We start from the raw sequence: 20,388 nt of genomic DNA on the forward strand, positions 1-20,388 counted from the left end.
ATTCTTATTATAGTTTCAGAATGCACTGATCATCTTGTAAATGCTTTAGTAGTTTCTTTTGCCACCTCTGGAGAGCCCAAACACATGAAGGATTGCTTTGGGTCCTCCGAGACAGCCGTGTGTGAACAGTGCAGCCCCATGCCTTATTCAGCACGCTTAAGTGAAGTGGCCAGTACCACACATGCAGAGAGACAGACTCCACTTAATGTTTGTTAACATTGCAAAATATATCACAGCAAACTTGTTTTTCTTAAAACAATAAATGTCAGAATTTAGAATTTGAAATCATGTTCAATCAAAAGACGCTGTGACTGTTTACATATCACCGGCCTTCTGTCGTGGGTGCTCAGAGGGTGAATGTCTGATTTCATCACAGGTGGCTGAGGTTCCTCTCGGACCTTTGCTCTGTTCCCTCACACTCCTATTGTCTGTTAATTATGGCACTGCTTCCTTCCAGTCAGTTAAGCCTGGGTTAAGTTGTGCTGCATGATGTGGGGAACATTACAGTGTAATGGCTGCCCGGAGTCAGTTCCTGGATTCAAACCTGGTGCCTTCACCAGCTGCATAACCTGGGGTGGGGGAAGCCTGAGCTTGGCCTGCTCTCTGCCTGTCTCACAGGCCTCAGAGGAATTAAACTTGCCTGTGCTTATAAAGAAAAAGCAAGAGTCTGTGCTTTCCAGCAGCGGATGCTTGGCCATGTTGCCTGAAGAAAGCAGATCACAGCGTTGTCAGATGCGTCTCTTACTTAATGATCTGCCCTGCTGTGGTTAGTGCCAGCTAATCCTTGGGTTTGGAGGGCTCCTTTTGGTGGAGCTGGGTTCTTTGCACCAGGAGATGGCAGCATTATCTCATGTTTGTACATGTGTAACAGACCTTACGAAATTCTGGAGGTCCAGGTAGGCTGTAGCTTTAAAGTAACTGTGATGTTCCTGTCTCCACCTGGCAGAAGACAGAAAGATTTTTGATACTGAGTTGTCAGTTCAGAAAAGAATGGGAGGAATTTCTCTCTGTATAGTTTTTTGACATAAGATACCTAATAATATATAATTTTACTTGTAAGAAAGCTAAATCTATAGGATACCTTAGAATCACCATACTTTATCATCTTTTAATACATTACTTTGCACATTAGTTTGTTAATTACTTAAATAAGAAATTATAGGTCAAAAATCGTAAGATGTTTGTTTGAAGACTTATGAAATAATAAACTATCTTTAACTTAATTTTTAAAGGATTCGCTTTATAAAATAAGCACTAGGAATGCATTCATTAGGTGATGCAAGAAGAAGGTATAATGAATACCAATCATAGTCAGTAACCCCAGTGTAGACATTGAGATCACAGAGGGCCTTTCACTGGGCACTCAGGTGTTGTGCAAGCTGGTGACTGCCCTGGTGCTGCAAGCCACCCCTGGTAGTGTGGCGGGAATGGACCTGACACATTTCAATCTAGTCATTTGCTTTCCATCTTCAGACACGTTCTTTAGTCTTCCTTAAACTTAGGTATTTTATCTATGAATTGCTGCTTCCCCTTGCCCCTCTAAAGTAGCATGAGGGTTGAAGAGAATGCATACAGCGACATACTTGCAGTCTAGCACTCCTGTGTCCCGCCCTCTCTTCCTTCAGTGTGAGGGGCAGTGTGTGTCAGCCTCTTTATCTCTCTAGCTTTATGTGCATCTTTATCATCCATGCCACATGCTGCCCGAGCTGACAGGAGTCATTGTTAATGTGATCTTATACTTACTTCTGTAGATGATGATGGGAACCTATTTTAGGAGCTGGAGAGATGGCTTAGTGGGCAAGTGCTCACTGTGCAAGCAAGAGGACCAGAGTTTACATCCCCAGCACTCAAGTCAAAGCCACCCATAGCTCAGCATAGCTGTACCCCAGCCCTAGGGGAGTGTGGAATATGGAGATAGGAGGATTGTTGGCTCTTGTTGGTCAGTCACCCTAACAGAAAAAACATACAAAAAAGCAAAAATGAAAGCAAAGCAAAACAAAACAAGAAAGCATATGCTCTGGGTTCAGTGAGAGACTGTCTCAAGAGGATCTGCAGAGAGTTACACAGCAGGAGACACAGGCTCTCTTCTGTCCTCTGCCTGTGTGTAAAGGGATGCACACACATATATAACACACACATGTACACACATACACACCCTTATGCATGCACACATGTGTACACACATACATGTATACATGTATGTGTAGATACATGCACATAACACATAGTTGGTCTGGGGGTTGTAGCTCACTGGCTGAACTTGTCCAGTGTACACAGTGCCTGAGTTCTCTCCACAGCACACAAGAAACAGAGAAGAACACCTCTTCAGGACTTCATGCGTATATCTGATTTTACCTTACTTTTATCCAAGTGACAGCTTAGAGCTTTTAGCTCCTTATTGTACCCTTTCATAAGGATTTATTTACGCTAGGATTATTGTACCCTAGCGTAAGGATTTAATATAAGCTGCATTTTGGCGGCATTCTTCACTGTCTGTAGCAGCACCCCCACATCTTTCTGCCACGTTTCTTGGCCTTGGCAGGCTCTTGTCCCTGTGGAACCCTATGCCCTGTTAAACTCTCCCTTGTGTAAGGTGCCTTGGTCATGGTGCTCCATCATAGCCACTACTCCATTGTACTTTGTTCAGCTTGACGAAATGAGAACTGGTCTACCGACTCTGCATCTCAGGCAGCATTGTTTTGGAATGCTTTAAAATGGGACTAGTTGGCTAGCTTCTAACTCATTAAATCTAATGACTTCAGCTTCTGATGTTTTATATATTCTACTTCAGTTTCCCAAGAATTAAAAAACAAACAAAACTAATAGATTCCAAGAGTTCATAGGCTGTGATCCCAAGCTAGCTAATTTGTTTCCTGGGAAACGAATAGGAATGTGGCTGGTTATGCTTCCCCACCATGGGCAGGGGTGGCCCTCGTTTACTTGATTAAACAGGGATGCAAACCAGAGACTAGAAGTGAGTTGGTGAGCCATTTAGACTGGGTTTTATTAAATTAGTATATCAAGCTTTGGGGGGCGGGGGCTTTTATTGTAAAGCCAGGAAAGTGATGGGTTTGGCCTTGGCACCATTTCCTGTGCTAGTTGGAACTATCCTCACAGTGCTGTCTCTGCTTGTATCTCATTGAGTTTTCTTTGTATTTCTTTCCTATTGGTTTCAGAGTCTCAGATCATACATTGAGGTCTTTGGTCCATTTTGAGTAAAGACTCATGCAGGGTTGAGGAGAATGGTTCCCTCTCGTTTTCCCACATTTGGACGGACGTCTGTTCCACCCAGGACTGTTTGCTGGCACTGCCCCGATTCCAGTGTTTTTGACACTTATGACTGTGCCCGTGTGCATTTATTCCTGGACCCTCTGTGTGTTTTTTTGCACCAGGGCCAGGCCCTGTCCCTGTGGTTCTGGGGTGCGATCTGAGGTCAGGAACTGTGACCTTTAGCGTTACTCATCAGGGCTCATTAGGGCTGCTTAAGCTATCCAGGGGCTTTTGGTTCCCACAGCATGGTTTCTGTATGCAGCACAGTCCTCCCAGGGTAGCTGCTGACACCGTCCTCATACAGAAGGACAGTGGTGGTTGTGGACACTGCCCTCATATAGAGTGGCAGCTGTGTGTGGACTGCCCTCACACAGAGTAACAAAACGGGATCCTGTCCACTGCTATGTGCCCTAGGGATTGATAGCTTATTAAATAGGCAGCTGGGTTTCAGGATCATAGACTGTGCGTTTGTCCTGCTGAAGGTGGCTCTCCCATCCTCTTATTACAAGGGCCGCTGGCCCCAGAGCCTCTACCCCTCCCCCACTCCTGGGACCAGCCCAGCATGGCTGCTGTGTTTGTTGCCTGGTTTCTTCACAACTGTTAGCTGTTCTCTTACCACCTTCCTGACCAGACTCTCCTGAGCACTCTTGCAAGACACCCGGAGATGCATCTAGTAAAAATGTGTGTTTTACAGAGTTGAACGGCCAAGAAAGTGCGTCTGTAGAGACAGGCACATGCTCCATGGAAACACGGGAGGCTTTTCTGCCCTGCCCCCATTCGATGGAAGGAGCTTGGCTTCCTCCAGGATTTCGTCTTGGTAGCAGCTGGTATTAAGTGTCAGTTGACATGCAGCTCAGCCTCTGTCTCTAAGAGAGAGGATCAGTGAAGGCTTCTCCTGATGTCAGATGCTGAGCTCAAGGACCATCATTGCCTTCTTGGTCCAACTCACGCAGTGTCCAAATGCACTATATCCAAGTGTGCCTCCATGGGGTTCTGAGTCCCTCATCCTGCCCTTGGCATGCTGTGGGCAGAAAACATCTGCAGGAACCTGCCACCTGTGCCATGGACTACCCACTGCCTGACCCCACTTACCCTTGGGGGTTGGAGGTGAGGTAGTGTGGAATCAATGGCACAGAACTACCACGTCCTCTCCCTTACCGTCTTAGGTACAGTCTGGTATGTCCCCCTCCTGATAGCTCATTCCTGGTTTCCTGGTTTCCACTGTGCTCAGTTAGCTCACAAAGGAAGACTTGAAGCAGCAGTCACCATGTGAGAGGGATCATGCGGACTTTGTCTTTCTAGACCTGAGTGACCTCCCTCCATTGCTGGAACCAGTTCATGATTTCCTTCTTCCTTACATGTGTGCATGTGTGCACCACACTTGTCTCTTTCTAAGATTTAATTTGTGTGTGTGTGTGTGTGTCTGTGTGTGTGTGTCTGTGTGTGTGTCTATGTGTGTGTGTGTATGTGTGTGTGTCTGTGTCTGTGTGTGTGTCTATGTGTGTGTGTATGTGTGTGTGTGTCTGTGTGTATGTGTGTGTCTCTGTGTGTGTGTGTGTGTCTGTGTGTGTGTGTGTGTGTGTGTGTGTTTTGCATGTGATTATGTCTGTATCCACAGAGTCCAGAACAGGGTGTCAGGTCTCCAGGAGCTGGAGTTACAGGTCCTTGTGAGCTGCTTGGCTGGGTGCTGGGGCTGACCTCTGTCCCTCTGCAAGAGCACTGAATGCTCTCACCCACTGCCTCCTCACCTCACTCAGCCCGTGGCAGTGGAGGGAGATGGCAGGTGTCTTATAGCAGGACATGGAGACCTTCAGGTGTACCCATGAGCGGGACAGTCAGCATCTGGTCATGCCACATGTCTATTCCTGTAGCTCCCACATCCACCAGCAGTGCTCTTCTTCCCCACATCCTTGCCAGCATTTGCTTAGTTGATCCCCTGACGACTACGGCCATTCTGAGTGTTGTGAGGTGGATTCTGGAGGTGGCCTTAGTCTGTATTTCCCTCATGGCTGAGTATGTTGAGCACTGTTAAAGGCATTTCCTAGCCACTTGTAACTACTTGAACATGTTAAAAATACAGCTAAGGGATGGGAACTTTTCTGTGCCTTCAAAATCTATATAATTTAATTTATTATATATAAATAAACTAATTTGCCTTCTTTGGTATATGTTTTAGTTTCAAGTAATTGTTTCAAGCTGTCTCGTTCAAGGGGATATACCAAATTGTGGGTTTGGACCTGTTTCTGGGATTTCTTCCTAATGCCCTTGGATTACTTTAGATAATGTGGTTTGAATTATTTATTGATTTTATTGTTAGTATTGACCATAGCACAACCTCTGTTCTTACAGTTGTTTTCAATTCTTAGAAGAATGCTTTGGCCTTTAGGCCCCAATAAGCTCTGTCAATTTATACATGAATAATTTGATTTCAGCATGGCATTGTGGGAGGAAACACTCTTTCTGAGTCAGAGATGGCTTTATGTATGGGCACTGTAAATAATTTTAGAGAGTTGTTCTAGGCGAATTTCAGTAGCAGAGTAAAGAGTTTCTGAGGCCACTGGGCATCTAAGTAGAGAAACAAGGACACAAAAGGAGGATTGTAAACTGACTTTGTGAGCTTCTCATGAGCCTGCTCTGTCTTCTTCATCTTCACAGAGGGTTTGGGCGGTATTTTAATCAGCTTCAGCACAGATTGTAGCATTGCTGTGTTGGATTCAGAGCCTTTCACAGGGAAGAGACTCAGCTTGTATCTGTGAGATGCTGTTTGTCTGAGACACAGTAACATAAGGAGAAACAGCACGGCCTCCTGTGCAGAAACTGTTCCTTCATGAAATGCTGTCAGTAGAGCTTCTTAGCCCAGGGCCTTGGAAAGAGAGAATGAAGAGACAACCTCTGGAGCCAGTGAGTGACTTGAGCTATACATATAATATATGATATATGATATATATATAATATATAATATATATAATATACATATATGATATACATCTTAAATCAAAGAATGACCTTAAGAAGGAGAACATACATTATTCGTAAGAGGAAAAAAAGAGGTGTTGGGGTTCCAGCCATTCGTAAGTTGGAGTGAGCACCTGTAGTTTTCTCAGAATTACAAATACTGATTAGAGAGTTTGGTGACCTTATGCACCATGATTAGGAAAGCGACAATTCTATGAGAACAGAGGACGTTGTGAAGAGGAGGGTGGGGGACACGGTGCCCAGAAGTGTTAGATGTGAACAGAAAGAGTAAGGAGGGGCTTTATGAAAGCAAGGGAGTATTTAAAAATCCCACCCCTGGTACATTGGATACTTTATTAAATAAGCTGCAGTTCATTTCGGTTCCAGAAGAGGGCGCTCTTGAACTGAAAACTCTCCCTTGTAAATTAGTTCCTCTCCTTGATCCAGCTCCAGATTTATGGCCATTACTAATCCCAGGAAAGCCAATATCAATAATCTTCAAGAGAAAAAGAATTCAGCAAATGTACCAAGTTAATACAAGAATAAAATGGAAAAGTAAGATAAAACCTTATTAAATTATATATAATTTATATACATTTTGTTATGTGTAGACCCCTTCAGTGAATAAAAGCAAAAACAGAAGGATTGAGGAGATGGTGTAGTCACCTGTTATGCAAGTTTACGGACCTGAGTTCAACCCCAGGGCCCTCATAAGGTAGCTGGGGTGGGGGCGGCGTGTGATTGCAATCCCAGTACTGGTGAGGCAGACACAGACCTCTGGGGTTCACTGGACAGTCAGCGTGTCATCAGCAAGACCCACACCAGTGACAGACAGGCTGTCTCTAAAACCAAGTTGACAGGGCTGAGGAGTGAGGTTTTCAGACATGTACATTCATATCACATACAAGTACCTGCACATGCGTGAACACATACAGAGGGGTAGGCTATAAAAAACAAAAACAAAAACAAAAACAGAGGAAGGCCAGCTGGAGCCCTGGAGTGTGAACAAGGTATTACACAAGTGTCTGTGTTATGAATGAACTCACTTAGAGAGCCATGACTGAAAGAGACAAACAACAGGAATGTCTGAAAGAACGCAACTGGACTCTGGAAAGAAAAAGACAAACTAGAGAAAATCACCTTGGAAGTGAAAACTAAATTACAAGATACCCAGGGGAGGTGTGTGTTACCAGAAGTTCAGTGAAAGGAATAAAGACTAGAAATAAGAGCCAGGAAAATAACACTGAAATCTGAGGAAGAAAAAGATCAGAGAGAGAGAGTGTGTGTGGGGAGATCCATTATATTTACTTAATGCTTAAACTAGAAAATCAAATGGAATATAAACAGAAATAGCGTTAGAAACTGTAATGGAAACCTTTTCAGAGCTCAAGCAGAATGTCTGCGTTGAAAGGTCCTATGGTGTGGGCACCTGAGAGGACTGTCTAGACTGCCAGTCCTCAAAGTCCGCTAGGGCATCACCTCAACAGAAGCATGGAGGAAGAGGCCTTCTGAGCCTCCGAGTGAGAAACGAAGATACAGAAGTGCAAGGGTAACAGCCCATTAGGATGGAAGTCATCTAACTGGAAAGAGCATCGGGCCATGTTCCTGGAAGCCGTGTGTAACCTGTGGAAGAAAGCCAGTATTTCCAGGAAATTTAAGAGCGGTTGATTTAACCACTGTAAGACTGGTGAGCTAGTGGAAAGTTCCCACTGTGTGCTACATGAGATTCAGTGTGAATTATACACTGTCTTTGAAACATTGTTAACATTGAGAAGGAATACTGAAATACATAATAACTGCTGGAATATTCAAATGTGAACTGTCATGTTGTCTCAACTTTCAAATGGTTCAACAAGAAAAATTTACAAATTAGAAAATTGCTCATTTTTCTCAGAAGTTCCTTTTTCTTTTAAAAAATTTTTCTGTTGAACTGGTTCTCATGTATTGTAGGCTGGCCATAAACTCTTTGTGTCCCTGAGATTGGTCTTGAACCTAGGTCCACCTGATGTTACCTCCCAAGTGTTGGGACTAAGTGTTTTAATTAGCATTATTAGTATATTAGTTCTCCACAGCAATGGATTTTATTATGTCAGTTTATGCATGTGCATGGTGTATGTCAGTCATATTCACCCCAGTTCTGCTAGTCCTCTTCCTGGCTGGCTCCCCTCTGCCTTCTTGTCTTGTCTTTGTCTGTCTGTCTGTTGTGGTGACCCTGTGAGTCTCCTCAGGGCTGTCTGCAGGGCTGTCTTCCGCATGGGTGGAAGCTTGTTTACAGAGCGTGTACACCTTATAGCTACACAGCTGTGGGAACTCTGTGTCCTCCCCCATCAACTTTTAACTGTCAGTGAGTCCAGGAGAGGGTGGGGCTCCATGGATCCCTTGCTCTTCCCTGGAAGGGTCCTGACAGACCCAGCCTTGCAGTCCAGTACAGATGTCATTGCTGCCGTGGGTGCGATTGCCGTAGTCCCGTCGTGTCCGGAAGTCAGCTTTCCACAGCTATCTCCCTTCCGCTGACTCTTGTGTTCTCTCTGCTCCATCTTCCACAGCGCTCCCAAGCTTTGAGGGGTTGTTCTATATGTCCCAGGTATGGTGGGCGATGTATTCAAACTGTCCTTTACTCTCTCTACTTTGAGTAGTTATGTATGAGTCTGCAGTCACTGCTGCCCACTGGAGGAAGACCATGTCTGCGGGCGTGTAAGCGCTGGAGAAGGCCACTTGATAGGCACGTGACTTTGATCCAGCAGCACCTGGAGCTTGTGCACTGGGGCCTGGGGCCTTCCCAGCTACAGGCTTTGGACCAGCATATAGCGTCAGAAGTGAGTTCCTTCCTGTGGCAAGTCCAGCCCTGAGGCTGGTAGGCTTCCCACGGTTATCCAGTGTTCTCACGCTGCCTGGCCCGTCAGTGTTGGTACAAAGAGGGCGAGCTGTGTGGCACCCCCTGGCAGTGTCAGGCTAGCCAGAGGGAGGAGGTTCCAGCTCAGCTGCAGCTTGCTTTCTCTGTGTCTTGGGGTTAAATCCTGTGTGATCTTCAGCAGTACAGTCTGACCAACTAGTTATGGTAGGTAACTAAGGGCAGTGGCCTGTGTTGTTTTGGGGTCATCGGGAGCACGCATGGTCACCTCCTGAGAAGTGCCCTACCCTGGTCCTGGGATTCTTGTTTAATAGGCTGTGACCTCTGGAAGCACCTTTATTCACCCCCACAGGGTGAATATCCCATTCAAAATATTTTTAAAAATTGTTCTTTGATTAGCTTACCAAAATGTCAGCTTTCCATGTATCATTACTTTCAGTTGACACCCTAGTCTGTGCCTTCCGTCTGCCATCTGTTCTCATTGAGTAAGACTGTCAGTGTCCCCCTCCTTTCTATGTCGCACGGGTTCTGCTTCCCCCCCCCTCGCCCCGACTTAAAGATTATATTTTTCCTCTCATGCGCCCCTTTTACACACTGTGATACAGATGTGTATATATAAAAGAGCTAGAACACATATGAGAGAGGTAAGGTAATAGAATATTTTTCAGTTTCTTCCGTTTCTTGGAAAATCTCCTAATTTCAAGTTATTAGATGACTTGAATTCCACTGTATGTGCACCTCATTTTTGATGTCACTTGAGTTCATAGTGTCTAGGCTGAGTGTATTTCCTGGCTACTGTGACTAGAGCAGCAGTGACCACAGATGTGCAGGTCTCTTTGCCAGGATGCAGAGTTCTTCCGGTGGGTGCCCAGGAGTGGGTTGGGTGGGTCATATGGCAACTCTAGTGTTTGCTTTCTTAGAAATCGCCATGTTGATTTTCCTGGTAGCTGCAGAAGGTTATATGCCCACCAACACCATTCCAATATCCGTGTCTTGATATTAGCCATTCTTCCTGGTGCAGATGGAACTCATAGTGGTTTTAACTGGTGCCTCTCTGATGACTAAGGGCACCGAGTGCTTCACAATAGTTACCGGTCACTTGGGCTTCTTTGGAGAACTCTCTGTTCAGTTCTGGAGCTGAATTTTGATTGAGTTGTCTTCTGCATTCTTCCTGACATCTGTGTTCGTGAGCTTTTGTATATCATGGATATTATCATAGATTATCTCCTGTCTCCTAGGCTCTCTTTTCACCCAACTCTTTCTTTTGCTAAATGGAAGGGTTTTGTTTTGTTGTTTTTGTTTTTGTTTTTTAATTTCATGAGGTTTCATTTCTCTTCAGCAGGAATCCTGAGGAGCCCTCAGGAAGTCCTTGCCTACGTCTGTATCTTGAGTGTTTTCCTGCTTTTTTCCTCTGGCAGTTTTAGAGTTTCTGGAAACTTTACCGAGGAGCTAGTAGGCCCCTCCTACCCCTTCCCCCATTATCTCCTCCCAACCAAACTCATAGCAGTGACCCACCCACTCTCCATCTACTGTTGCCAGAATCTGTGGCATTCTTGTGGACTGAATTAACTATCTTTTATGTTGTTGCTGTGAGAGAGATGCCCACACCACCAAGAGCTCCTGGTCTGTGTTCTTTAATCTTGGGCAGAGAATGGCGCTGATTTGCATATCAGCCTACTTTGGGGTGAGACCTCATAATCCTCACATTGCAGGGCTCCAGTCTTAGGTCAAGCTTATTCCATAGGATTTTCAGGGAAAGTTGAAGTTGAAGTTTTAAAATCTAATGTTGACACACACATCGTGGAATTCACAGAAAAAGGATAAAAACATTATACTGCATGCAGTCAGATCTTACTACTATCTAGTGCTCATTTTTGAGGTGGTCGGTACTGTAAAAGTGCATTTTATCAGGCTACTGGTTGGTTGGTTTGTTTTATTTTAATTTCTGATTTCCAGGGATCAGGGAATGACAAGAGAGAGTGATGGAATATCTAAACTGAAAGTGGAGTTGAGGACTGCATAGGAGAAAGGGGCCAACAAGGAGTGGGTGTAGGTGAGGGTAGTAAGCGGGACACAAAAATGGCGATGTAGGTCGGAGATTGTCACAGTGGAGCCCCGTACTTTATATGCTCATTAAAAATTCTAATAAAACTGAAAAAAAAGGAACAAGCTAAAAGGGAAAAGAAATCTACCTTTCTGCACCTGGGTTTCATATTGTAGTAGATTCATTGTGTGAATTCTGCATATCATTTTAAATTGCAAAGACCAGGATCTAAGTGACTTAGCTCTTAGGAGCCCTCTGTCCACGAGGGCTGACTTCTCAACCTTCTCTCTGCAAGGCCACTTCTGGGAATGCCCAGGTCCCTGCTTCCCCAGAGGCCCTGCTCCTTCAGGATGTGTTCCTAAGTGTTAAGTCCCAGGTGAGCGTGGGAACCAGAACGGTAGGTGACATTGACTGATCTCATCACGCCGTTGCATGTGGTCTGAATACTTTCCTGGCACTCATTTACGTCCTGGCCATTGCATTGGGTAGTTTTTCCAAAATTGTCAATAAATACTATTTCCAAAAGTTCCATTAGGTCTGTGGTAAGCACATCTCAGAGCGGTGCTCTTAGGCTAATAATGCTTGCCTGTGGCTCTGGCCTGAGTGTGTTTTGATTGCTTTCTAGTTCCAAAGAAGACGGCACGGCTGAGGAGCTCACGGAACCTCTCAAGTATGCTGAACAGCTCCCGGTGGCTCAGATAATACACCAGGTTTGTTTTTGTTTGATTCTTTGGAAAGAAATACACTTTTAATCTCAGAAGGGAATGCTTTTGTTAGGTTTTTCAGAGTCCTCGTGTTCTGTCTATAGATGTTGTGGGTACACCCTTCCTACTGCGCCCTACCCTTATGTGGACATGTCCAAATGAAGCTCAGTATTGAAGAGACCATGCAGTGTAATGCCTGATCTCTACGTACAATGTGGGGTAGTCTAAATTTCCTCTTACGAATTAGAAAATGCCAGAAAACTTAATTTTGAACCACTGTATGGGGTTCATGATGAGAAAGCTGAAAATTAATCATGACCGCTGCTGTGCTTTGGAGAAGCTAAGGAGAAGAAGCCATTGCGACTGCTCTCGTCTACCTTCCCCAGCAACTGTTGTGAAGCGTAATTGTAACTGTCATGTGGGTAGTTTGCTCATTTCCAGCCATGACGACTCTGTCATCCTTATGTGTGGGGCTCAGCTGAGAACAGGCAGCATTGTAAGCACCAAGCTTGGAATCTTTGCTATGACTGTGACAGACCAGACACGGTCTGCCCTGCTGGGCCATGAGCAAGTCACCTCAAATAGCTTGTTGACCAGCCTGTGAGCCTGCAAGGTTTTTTAGCTCCTCAGAGCTCGTTGGAATCGTTAGGCATCCTCACATGTCAGAAAGCTTCAGAGTTGGTATGGATGTCAATACTAGGAGGTTTTCTTACATTTTTTTTTCAATCAGAAGAATTTTAGTGGCTGTGGGTTGTTAGTAGTGCCAGTTTGAGTTTATTAAAAGAAAGAGGATTTTAATTTGAAAATTAAATATAAAATATAAATATAAAATATAAATTCATGGGGGCTGGAGAGATGGCTCAGCGGTTAAGAGCACTGACTGCTCTTCTGAAGGTCCTGAGTTCAATTCCCAGCAACCACATGGTGGCTCACAACCATCCGTAACAAGATCTGGCGCCCTCTTGGAGTGTCTGAAGACAGCTACAGTGTACTTACATATAATAAATAAATCTTTTTTTAAAAAAAAATATAAATTCATTATATAAATAAAACTCAGTTTTAAAATTCTGCATGAATCTCAAAAATTGTTAAGTGTGCCCCTCTGGGGCGCTCATCTGTGTATGGTAATTAAGTCCAGTTTGTATGCCAGGAATTCCTAGATTGTCAGAGCTTAAATGACCTAACAGACTGTAAATATTACATTTAAAATTCTGTCTTCATGCCTGACTCTCAGCATAAATGAGTTAAACAGCAGAGCAGGCAGCAAGGTGGATGTTCTCGGCAGTGAGAGTACACCCACAGCGGTTCAGAGCAGGCAGCAAGCTGGATGTTCTGAGCACTGAGAGTGCACCCGCACCTGCACCTGCAGCAGTGTGCTTTGCTCACAACAGGGAAACAGGGAAGCTGTTGCTGGTCACCCAGAATGGAGCTGAGCACGCAGCAGGAATTAACCTTTAAGACAGCTGACCACAGGAAATGTCAGATATGTTTTTATAATGACAGGAAACAGTAAGCTGCCCTTTTTCTATAACCACTGTTTTGTAGTTAAACACTGTTTGAACTCAAAGTAAAAACACTTCACCCTGGTGAAAATTTTATATTGTAGGGTTTTTTCTAGTATAAGAGATAGTAGCCGGGGGCTGGTGAGATGGCTCAGCAGTTAAGAGCACTGACTGCTCCTGCTTGTGGACGTTGTACATCGTGGTGCGCACTAGGCTCCGCACCACGATGTACAACGTCCACAAGCAGCCTCAAACTCAGAAGTCTGTTTGCCCCTGCTTCCCAAGTTCTGGATTAAAGGCATGCTGAAATCTCTTTTTATTAATCCAAATTAAGGCATAGACAGGAAACGATACCTTTAACAGCACGCGTGTCCACTTCTCTGTCATTCTCCTTTGTGACAGCTCTGTAACAGACAGCCGCCGCTGCACTCTCTAGGCAGGGTCACTTAGGAAGGCACTATTTTGTCTTACAGTTTTTAAAATCTGACTATCCATATCTATATCTGTATCTGTATCTATATCTATATCCCCACTTGTCTGTGTGTGAGTATGTGCACTTGAGTACAGGTCCCCAGAGACCAGGAGAGGGTGTGGGGCCCCTTGGAGCTCTTCTAAATACAGAAGTGGCAGAAATGCAAGGATGACGATGACGACGATGACCCTTATGTGCAGAACATGTGTGACTGGAGTGGGTCAGTGACTTGCATGACCTTATAAACTAGAGGTCACATGCCCTGAAGAACCTGTACTCCATGGAATGTCCTGCAAAGGCTGCTAGACTGACTAGATCTGAAGTCACTGTGGGTGGGTTGGAATGTTGCAGATCTAGAGCCAGATTATCTTGGGCTCTTTGCTCCCTTCCCAGCTATCCATTGCTCGTCTGCTCTAGCACTCAGGAAACTCTTTGGGGTGTAACAAACCCTTGTATCCAGCAACCCTGCAGCCATAAGGATATATTTTCCATGACCTAAGGAGCCACCAGCTTAGAAGACAGATGCTTCTAAGATGTCACTGAGTTGTGGAGGATGAGATTCAACATATAGGACTGCTCGGTAATGCCCAGCACCCCACCCCAGCGAAGGAAGACAAGGAGGTCAGTTGATAACAATACATAAGAACACTTGGGATGTCGTCTCAGTACACGGGGGCAGTGAATATAAGAGCTGCAACTGTCACGATCACGTTGTACACTCAGTGTCTTTAAGTAGCGCCTATCAAGCTAGCAAACTGAAGTCCTGTTTGGGGAGGGCTGGGGAGTTGGTGCAAGGCATAAGAATGCTTGTTGCACAAGTGTGAGGATCAGAGACCAAATCCCACCCAGCCCTCTGTGTGAGAGAGGGGCAGAGACCACAGGAGTTTGCTGGGCACCAGCATGGCTGCAGGACCAGGGAGGCAGACAGAGAGTGATAGAGCAGGACACCTATGTGCTCCGTGAGTGTGCCTGTGAACACACACCACACATACACACATGCACACACCAGGAGACAGGCAGAGAGTGATAGAGCAGAACACCCAGTGTCCGTCGTGAGTGTACCCATAAACACACACACACACACACAAAATCACATCAAACTACAGTTTCTGAGAAGGTTAAACAGAGTTATCACATGACCCAGTGATTTCAACATAGGCATATGCCCAAGAGATGTAAAGACAGGGATGCGTATAGACAGATCTTTCACTGCAGCAATTTGTGGTGAACAGCCGGTGATCAGGTAGACTGAGTAAAGCACACCTAGACCTAGCACTGAGCAGTGGGAAGGACAAGGGCAGGCCTGCCAGGTGTAACCACGACCCTGTGCACGAGGTCAGACACAGCGCTCATCTTTGCCGCATCTGTAGATGGGAGGAGGCGGGACCTGATCCTCCCTGCCAGGGACACAGAGTTTCTCTTTTGAGTCATAGAAATCGTATAACTGTGACGGAGATTATTGCTCAGTTCAGTACTCACTGAATTAAAGTAGGTGAATGCTGTGGTGTGCCCATATATATAATAAAGATATTTGGAACATGAAAGCACCTGTTTCCAGTGGAGAACCTGGAAACAAGGCTTATGGCCCTCTGCTGCTCTTCGTGAATGCCACAGGCAGCCTGTGAGTGATGTGTAGTGGACAGTGCTTCTGCCCATAAGAGTCTAGCTAAAGAATGAAAGTGCTGGCCTGTGAGACCCAATGCAGTGACGTGCATCAGGCTCAGTGTCCACAGCACACTGAGAACACGTGGTACCACACTCACCGTGTCCACAACACACTGAGAACACGCAGTACAACACACATAGCAGACGTGGGAAGCAGAACTTTCAGATCTAGAACTCAGCAGAACAAATGTGTATGTGATTTTTTTCTTTCCTTTCTATCTATCTATCTATCTATCTATCTATCTATCTATCTATATTTAAAAATAATTGAATTTTATTTTCTTATCAACTAAATGTTCTCCCCCCCCCCCCCCCAGTTTCTGCTTAATGGCAGAAAATTTAATCCAGATACTTGTAGATACATTCACTCAAACCCAGGATCTTCTCCACCCCTTTTCTGGTCTCTCTAGGATGACAGACAGGTCACAGTGCAGGTGATAAGGTGTGGCTGACATGGCCTCATAGCACATGAGATTCAGTGTCATTCCTGCTGACTGGTAGTCCATAGGACTTTGCCCTGATCTGCCCTGAGGCAGCCAGCATAGTACATCTGGAAATACTCCTTTTCTCTGTGGTTGCATGGCTGGTGAAATTAGTGAGCACAGCAGGTAACTGGAGTGTCATGGTGGAATCAAGAATCATGTGGGAGATGGGCTGCTGGCATGCCTGTGGGTCATCTTGACTGGCATTCTCTGGGGCCTCTCAGGCTCTGTAGTTGAGAAATGGAAGGGAGCTGTAGCCTGACTGTGGATACCATTGCTGCCCTGCTGAGATTTCTACCCACTGCTTGCTCCCCAGAACTCTGAGGGAGAATACACAAACCCTTCCTCCCTGCAGTTGCTTGTGAGGATTTTGTCACAGCTTCAGGAAAAGCAACAGCCAGGGAGAAAAGAGCCTTGCTGTTGGTTCTATGGCCTCCCTCTGCCCTCTGTTTTCTCACTTCTCTTTCTTCCCTCTTCTCCCATTGCCCTCAGTTTGGGCCTTTAAACATCCTCCCCTTCTTCCTAAATGTTGGCCAGTGTTCTAAGTACTTCTGTTGAAGAATCCGTTGCATTGTATCTAATGCATAATAACACTAAGTGCATTTGATGTCCACTGCTTATTGGATTCAGACTTCTTTCTCACTGACTGGCAAGTACAGGGGTCTCTCAAGGCCTTACACCAGGCCTTACTGTGAGACTTGCCTGTGGTCTTCGGGTTTCTTTCCTAGCCAACAGTGGTGTATTTACCAACATTTGTAAGAGGGCTAGCAAACTGTAGCGTTCATATGCTCACTGTTTAGCAGCAATTTGGGAAATAGATTATTGGAGTTGCTGCTGAGGGTCACTGCTCTGTGAAGCATAAGTCTTTTAGGAATTTGTTAGCTCATAGCACTCGGACATTATGGAGAAATAGCAGGGAAGTGCACACCAAGTGGTTCGTGACTGTGTTCCTGTGTCCATAATCTCTGTTCACAGACTGTAACTTGTTCTGTTTAGAAGCATAGTATCGTCGGATCATTGGAGGGAGAGAAATGGGTGGGTTCATATATAAGTAAACTTCACAGTTACCTCACAGGTGCTGGTTTGAAAAAAATCAAACCGCTTTTTACAAGGTAGTGTGGATTTTGAGATGTAAAATTTATAATATAATATGGTATTTTTATTGAAAGTTAATTTTCTTTATAAATGCAATCACTTATAAATGAGTTAGATAACATTTTGGGCCATTAATAGGTTCGTTTCACTTTAATTTGTGAGCATAAAAAGTTGATTAGCACCATTAATTATAAAATAATGCAACAGCCAGGGAGCACTTATTAATTATAAAATAATGATAATTAGTGATTTGAAAATCAGACACAAAAGTCTTTTAAACTATCTTTGCAATTAGGAATTTCTATTTATCTCAAATGCAACTTTTTCTTAAGCTTCATTTGGAATAAAATATTCCAGAAATGACAAGTCCATGCTGAGTGGGTGTGAACCTCCTGTTGGGAGAATTGTTCTTTGGTTTCATCAAGTGAGGGATGCCCTTTAATTTTCTTTTAAGGACTCATGTTAATTGCTCCTCACACATACTAAGGTATTTGGCCCCATGTTTTCTAGATATAAAAGGTAACACAAAACCAAGAATGATGATTGCCCTAATGAGCACAACTTGTGTGGCTGGAGTGGGTCAGTTACCTGGTGACCTGCATGACCTTATGAACTAGAGGTCATATGCCCTGAAGAACCCGCATGTTCTGCAAAGGCTGCTAGACTGACTAGACCTGAAGTCACTGGGTGGGTTGGAATGTTGCAGTTCTAGAGCCAGATTATCTCCGGCTCTTTGCTTCCTTCCCAGCCATCCATTGCTCGTCTGATCTAGCACTCTGTGACTATCAGGAAGCTTCTTGGGTTGTAATAGCCTAACAGGTGTCTAATAACTTAATGTCTAGCAACCCTGAAACTAGGACTATTTTCAGACTGTTATCAGAAGCCTGTAACAGAGCCTACCCGCTTCCCTGTAGCCCACCTGCCTGATGCTTCCACTAATGGATTTGAAGTGTTTTACTTGATGAGTTTCTGTTCTGTTACTAAGAAAATCTTGTGGAATGGCTATCACAGTAGAACATGGAGTTTGGGGTGACTCAGGACCTGATCATTTTTATATTTGACTCCATAATAAACTGTCCTCAGTAAGTGTCTGAGATTTGTGGAATGTTGATAAATTATCCAAGGACCTTGACAATACTAAGGCACCTTTTGAACATAACAGTAAATTGTCTTCCATCTGCATAGAGGTTAAGCTAATAGTATAGTGAAGTGACGATTTCAGGAGTAAAAGCTGCATCCAGGCATATGTTGCAGTTTAGTTCATGTAGTAGTTACATTGATGTAACAATGTTTCAACTGCTTGTTTAATAAATGTCTGTGATCCAAGTCGGTAGCAGTGACTTGGTACATTGTGCTGAATGCCGAAAAGTCATAGATCAGTAACTACAGAGTACCGAATCCAAACCTTGGTCATGATGATTACTCATTCCACTTGAGAACTGTAGCTTCCCTTCTCTACCCTGTGTTAACCAAGTCTGTGCCCACTTGGTTGAAACAATTTGATTAAAGGTTCCATGCTTCTGTGGCACAGTTGGGATGTGCAAGGGCTGCCATTAAGACTTGGGTGCTGAGATGCCCTTTCCCTTTGCTCTGGGTCCTTCTGCTCAGGTGGTATTCTTCGTGCTGTTGTAATCAAGCCAGAGCCTGTACAATAGTGTAAAAATGTCAGCATATCCAACGGTGTATGTCAGGGAACCCGCTCCCACTGTGGAAAACTCTGCCTGCCTCTCCTACCCATGCTGTTATCCACATTCCCAGCTTTTCTAGGTTCTGTTTTGTTACAGAGCCTCTTACAAATGTTATACTTTGGTAAGGTTAGTGCATGTGTGCGTCTCAGACTAGGGTCTTCCCAGAATGCCAGCTCAGAGAGGGTCCTGGTGCCATCCACTGTCAGTCTTTGGGGACACTTTACTCCTTTACTGAACAGAGCTGATCTTGACACCACAGGATGTTTAATGCTGGCTGCTAGCATTGCTTACACCAAAAATTCGCCTTTCCCCCTTCCCCCCTTCCTCCACCCCCCTTTTCTCCTAATTGCTCCCATGCACAGAGGACAGAACCACAGCAGATCTTTGCAGTATCTGACCATGAACTCTTTCATTTGCATAATCTAGCTTCTCATTCTTATAATGCTAAAATATGGGCCAGGCAGATGGCTCAGTAGACAAAAGCACTTGCCACCAAAGCCTGCTGATGTGCTTGATCCCAGATCCATGGTGGAAAGAGAGAACTGGCTTCCAAAAGTTACTCTGACCGTGTGTGCGTACATGTACCTACATATATACACATGCATACACACACAAATAATAAAATTAAAAATTTTAATGCATATTTTAAAGTCTCTCCTTTGTCTTGGTCACACAGCACAGTGAACTCTGCAGTTCTAGCTCCTGCAGTATGCCATGGTAACAGCAAATGTTCAGACCTTCTGCTCATGTTTGCTTTTTATTTTTTCCTGCTACAGCTACTTTTGACATTTTAATGTTTTCTTCTGTTCCAGCGAAGCCTCCCACACTGTAGCTAAACTCTGCTAAAGGTTGACTGAAATGAAAAGTCTCCAGTCACAAACCTCTCGCACCTTCTTTTCAAAGTGTGTCTATTGAGTTATTGACATCTGGAAACTTGTCAAAAGGGAACTGAAGCCACAATGCTGGCTGTGGCTGGGACAGGCTTAGATTGGAGTCTCTCAGATTCTTCTGAACCATAGCTTGGGAAACCAAAGCTTCAGCCTGAAAACTGAAGTGGCGTGAAAAGTAGCATAGTGGCATGACAAGCCCACTGGCCAGTTCTTTCCGAAGACCTTATAAGGAGAGTAGTGTCATCACAGGCTTGAGGTCACGCAGGAGTTTTCAGGAGACTGACCCTGCTTTCATGTCAGAGCTTGACAGACAGTTGCAGAAATAGATCACAAACTGTTTTTAGAAACAATAATTCAGATTTCAATAATGGTGTCTCATCAACCTAGTGTAGTTTTGTTATCATATCTATTTGATGTGTTGTTTTTAATTAAAAATTAAAATTTGGAACCTCACCTACTCATGAATTTTCTAGAACAAAGATATTCCTGTTTCCTGTTTTTACTACATTTTTAAAGATTTAAAAAGTAAGAATAGTTGATATTAATGAAGAAAGTAGAATTCTTTTTTTCCCTTTTCCTATCTTCGTTCCTTTCTTCCTTTTATAACATTTATCTACAGTGGCTTTTAATTCCTCCCAACTCTACCTGGAAATAAATGCCTCCTTTATCTCCTCTACCTTTTGTGCAGTAGTTGAATATGGATACCATCATCACCACCACCTCCTCCACCTCCTCCTCCTGCTCCTCCTCCTCCTCCTCCTCCTCCTCCT

At 44.3% G+C, this 20,388-nt stretch overlaps 1 protein-coding gene across 1 annotated transcript in view; it reads left to right on the plus strand.

Moving 5' to 3' along the window:
• Pigk (phosphatidylinositol glycan anchor biosynthesis class K) overlaps window positions 1-20,388 on the plus strand; it is a 70,377-nt gene that overhangs the window by 36,718 nt on the left and 13,271 nt on the right. Inside the window, exon 10 of the mRNA XM_021196307.2 lies at window positions 11,746-11,830. Within this exon, the coding sequence (XP_021051966.1) occupies window positions 11,746-11,830 (85 nt within the window). The remainder of the gene's footprint in view (window positions 1-11,745; window positions 11,831-20,388) is intronic.

This window comes from Mus pahari, chromosome 4 (assembly GCF_900095145.1).
Source record: "Mus pahari chromosome 4, PAHARI_EIJ_v1.1, whole genome shotgun sequence".
Lineage (NCBI taxonomy): Eukaryota > Metazoa > Chordata > Mammalia > Rodentia > Muridae > Mus > Mus pahari.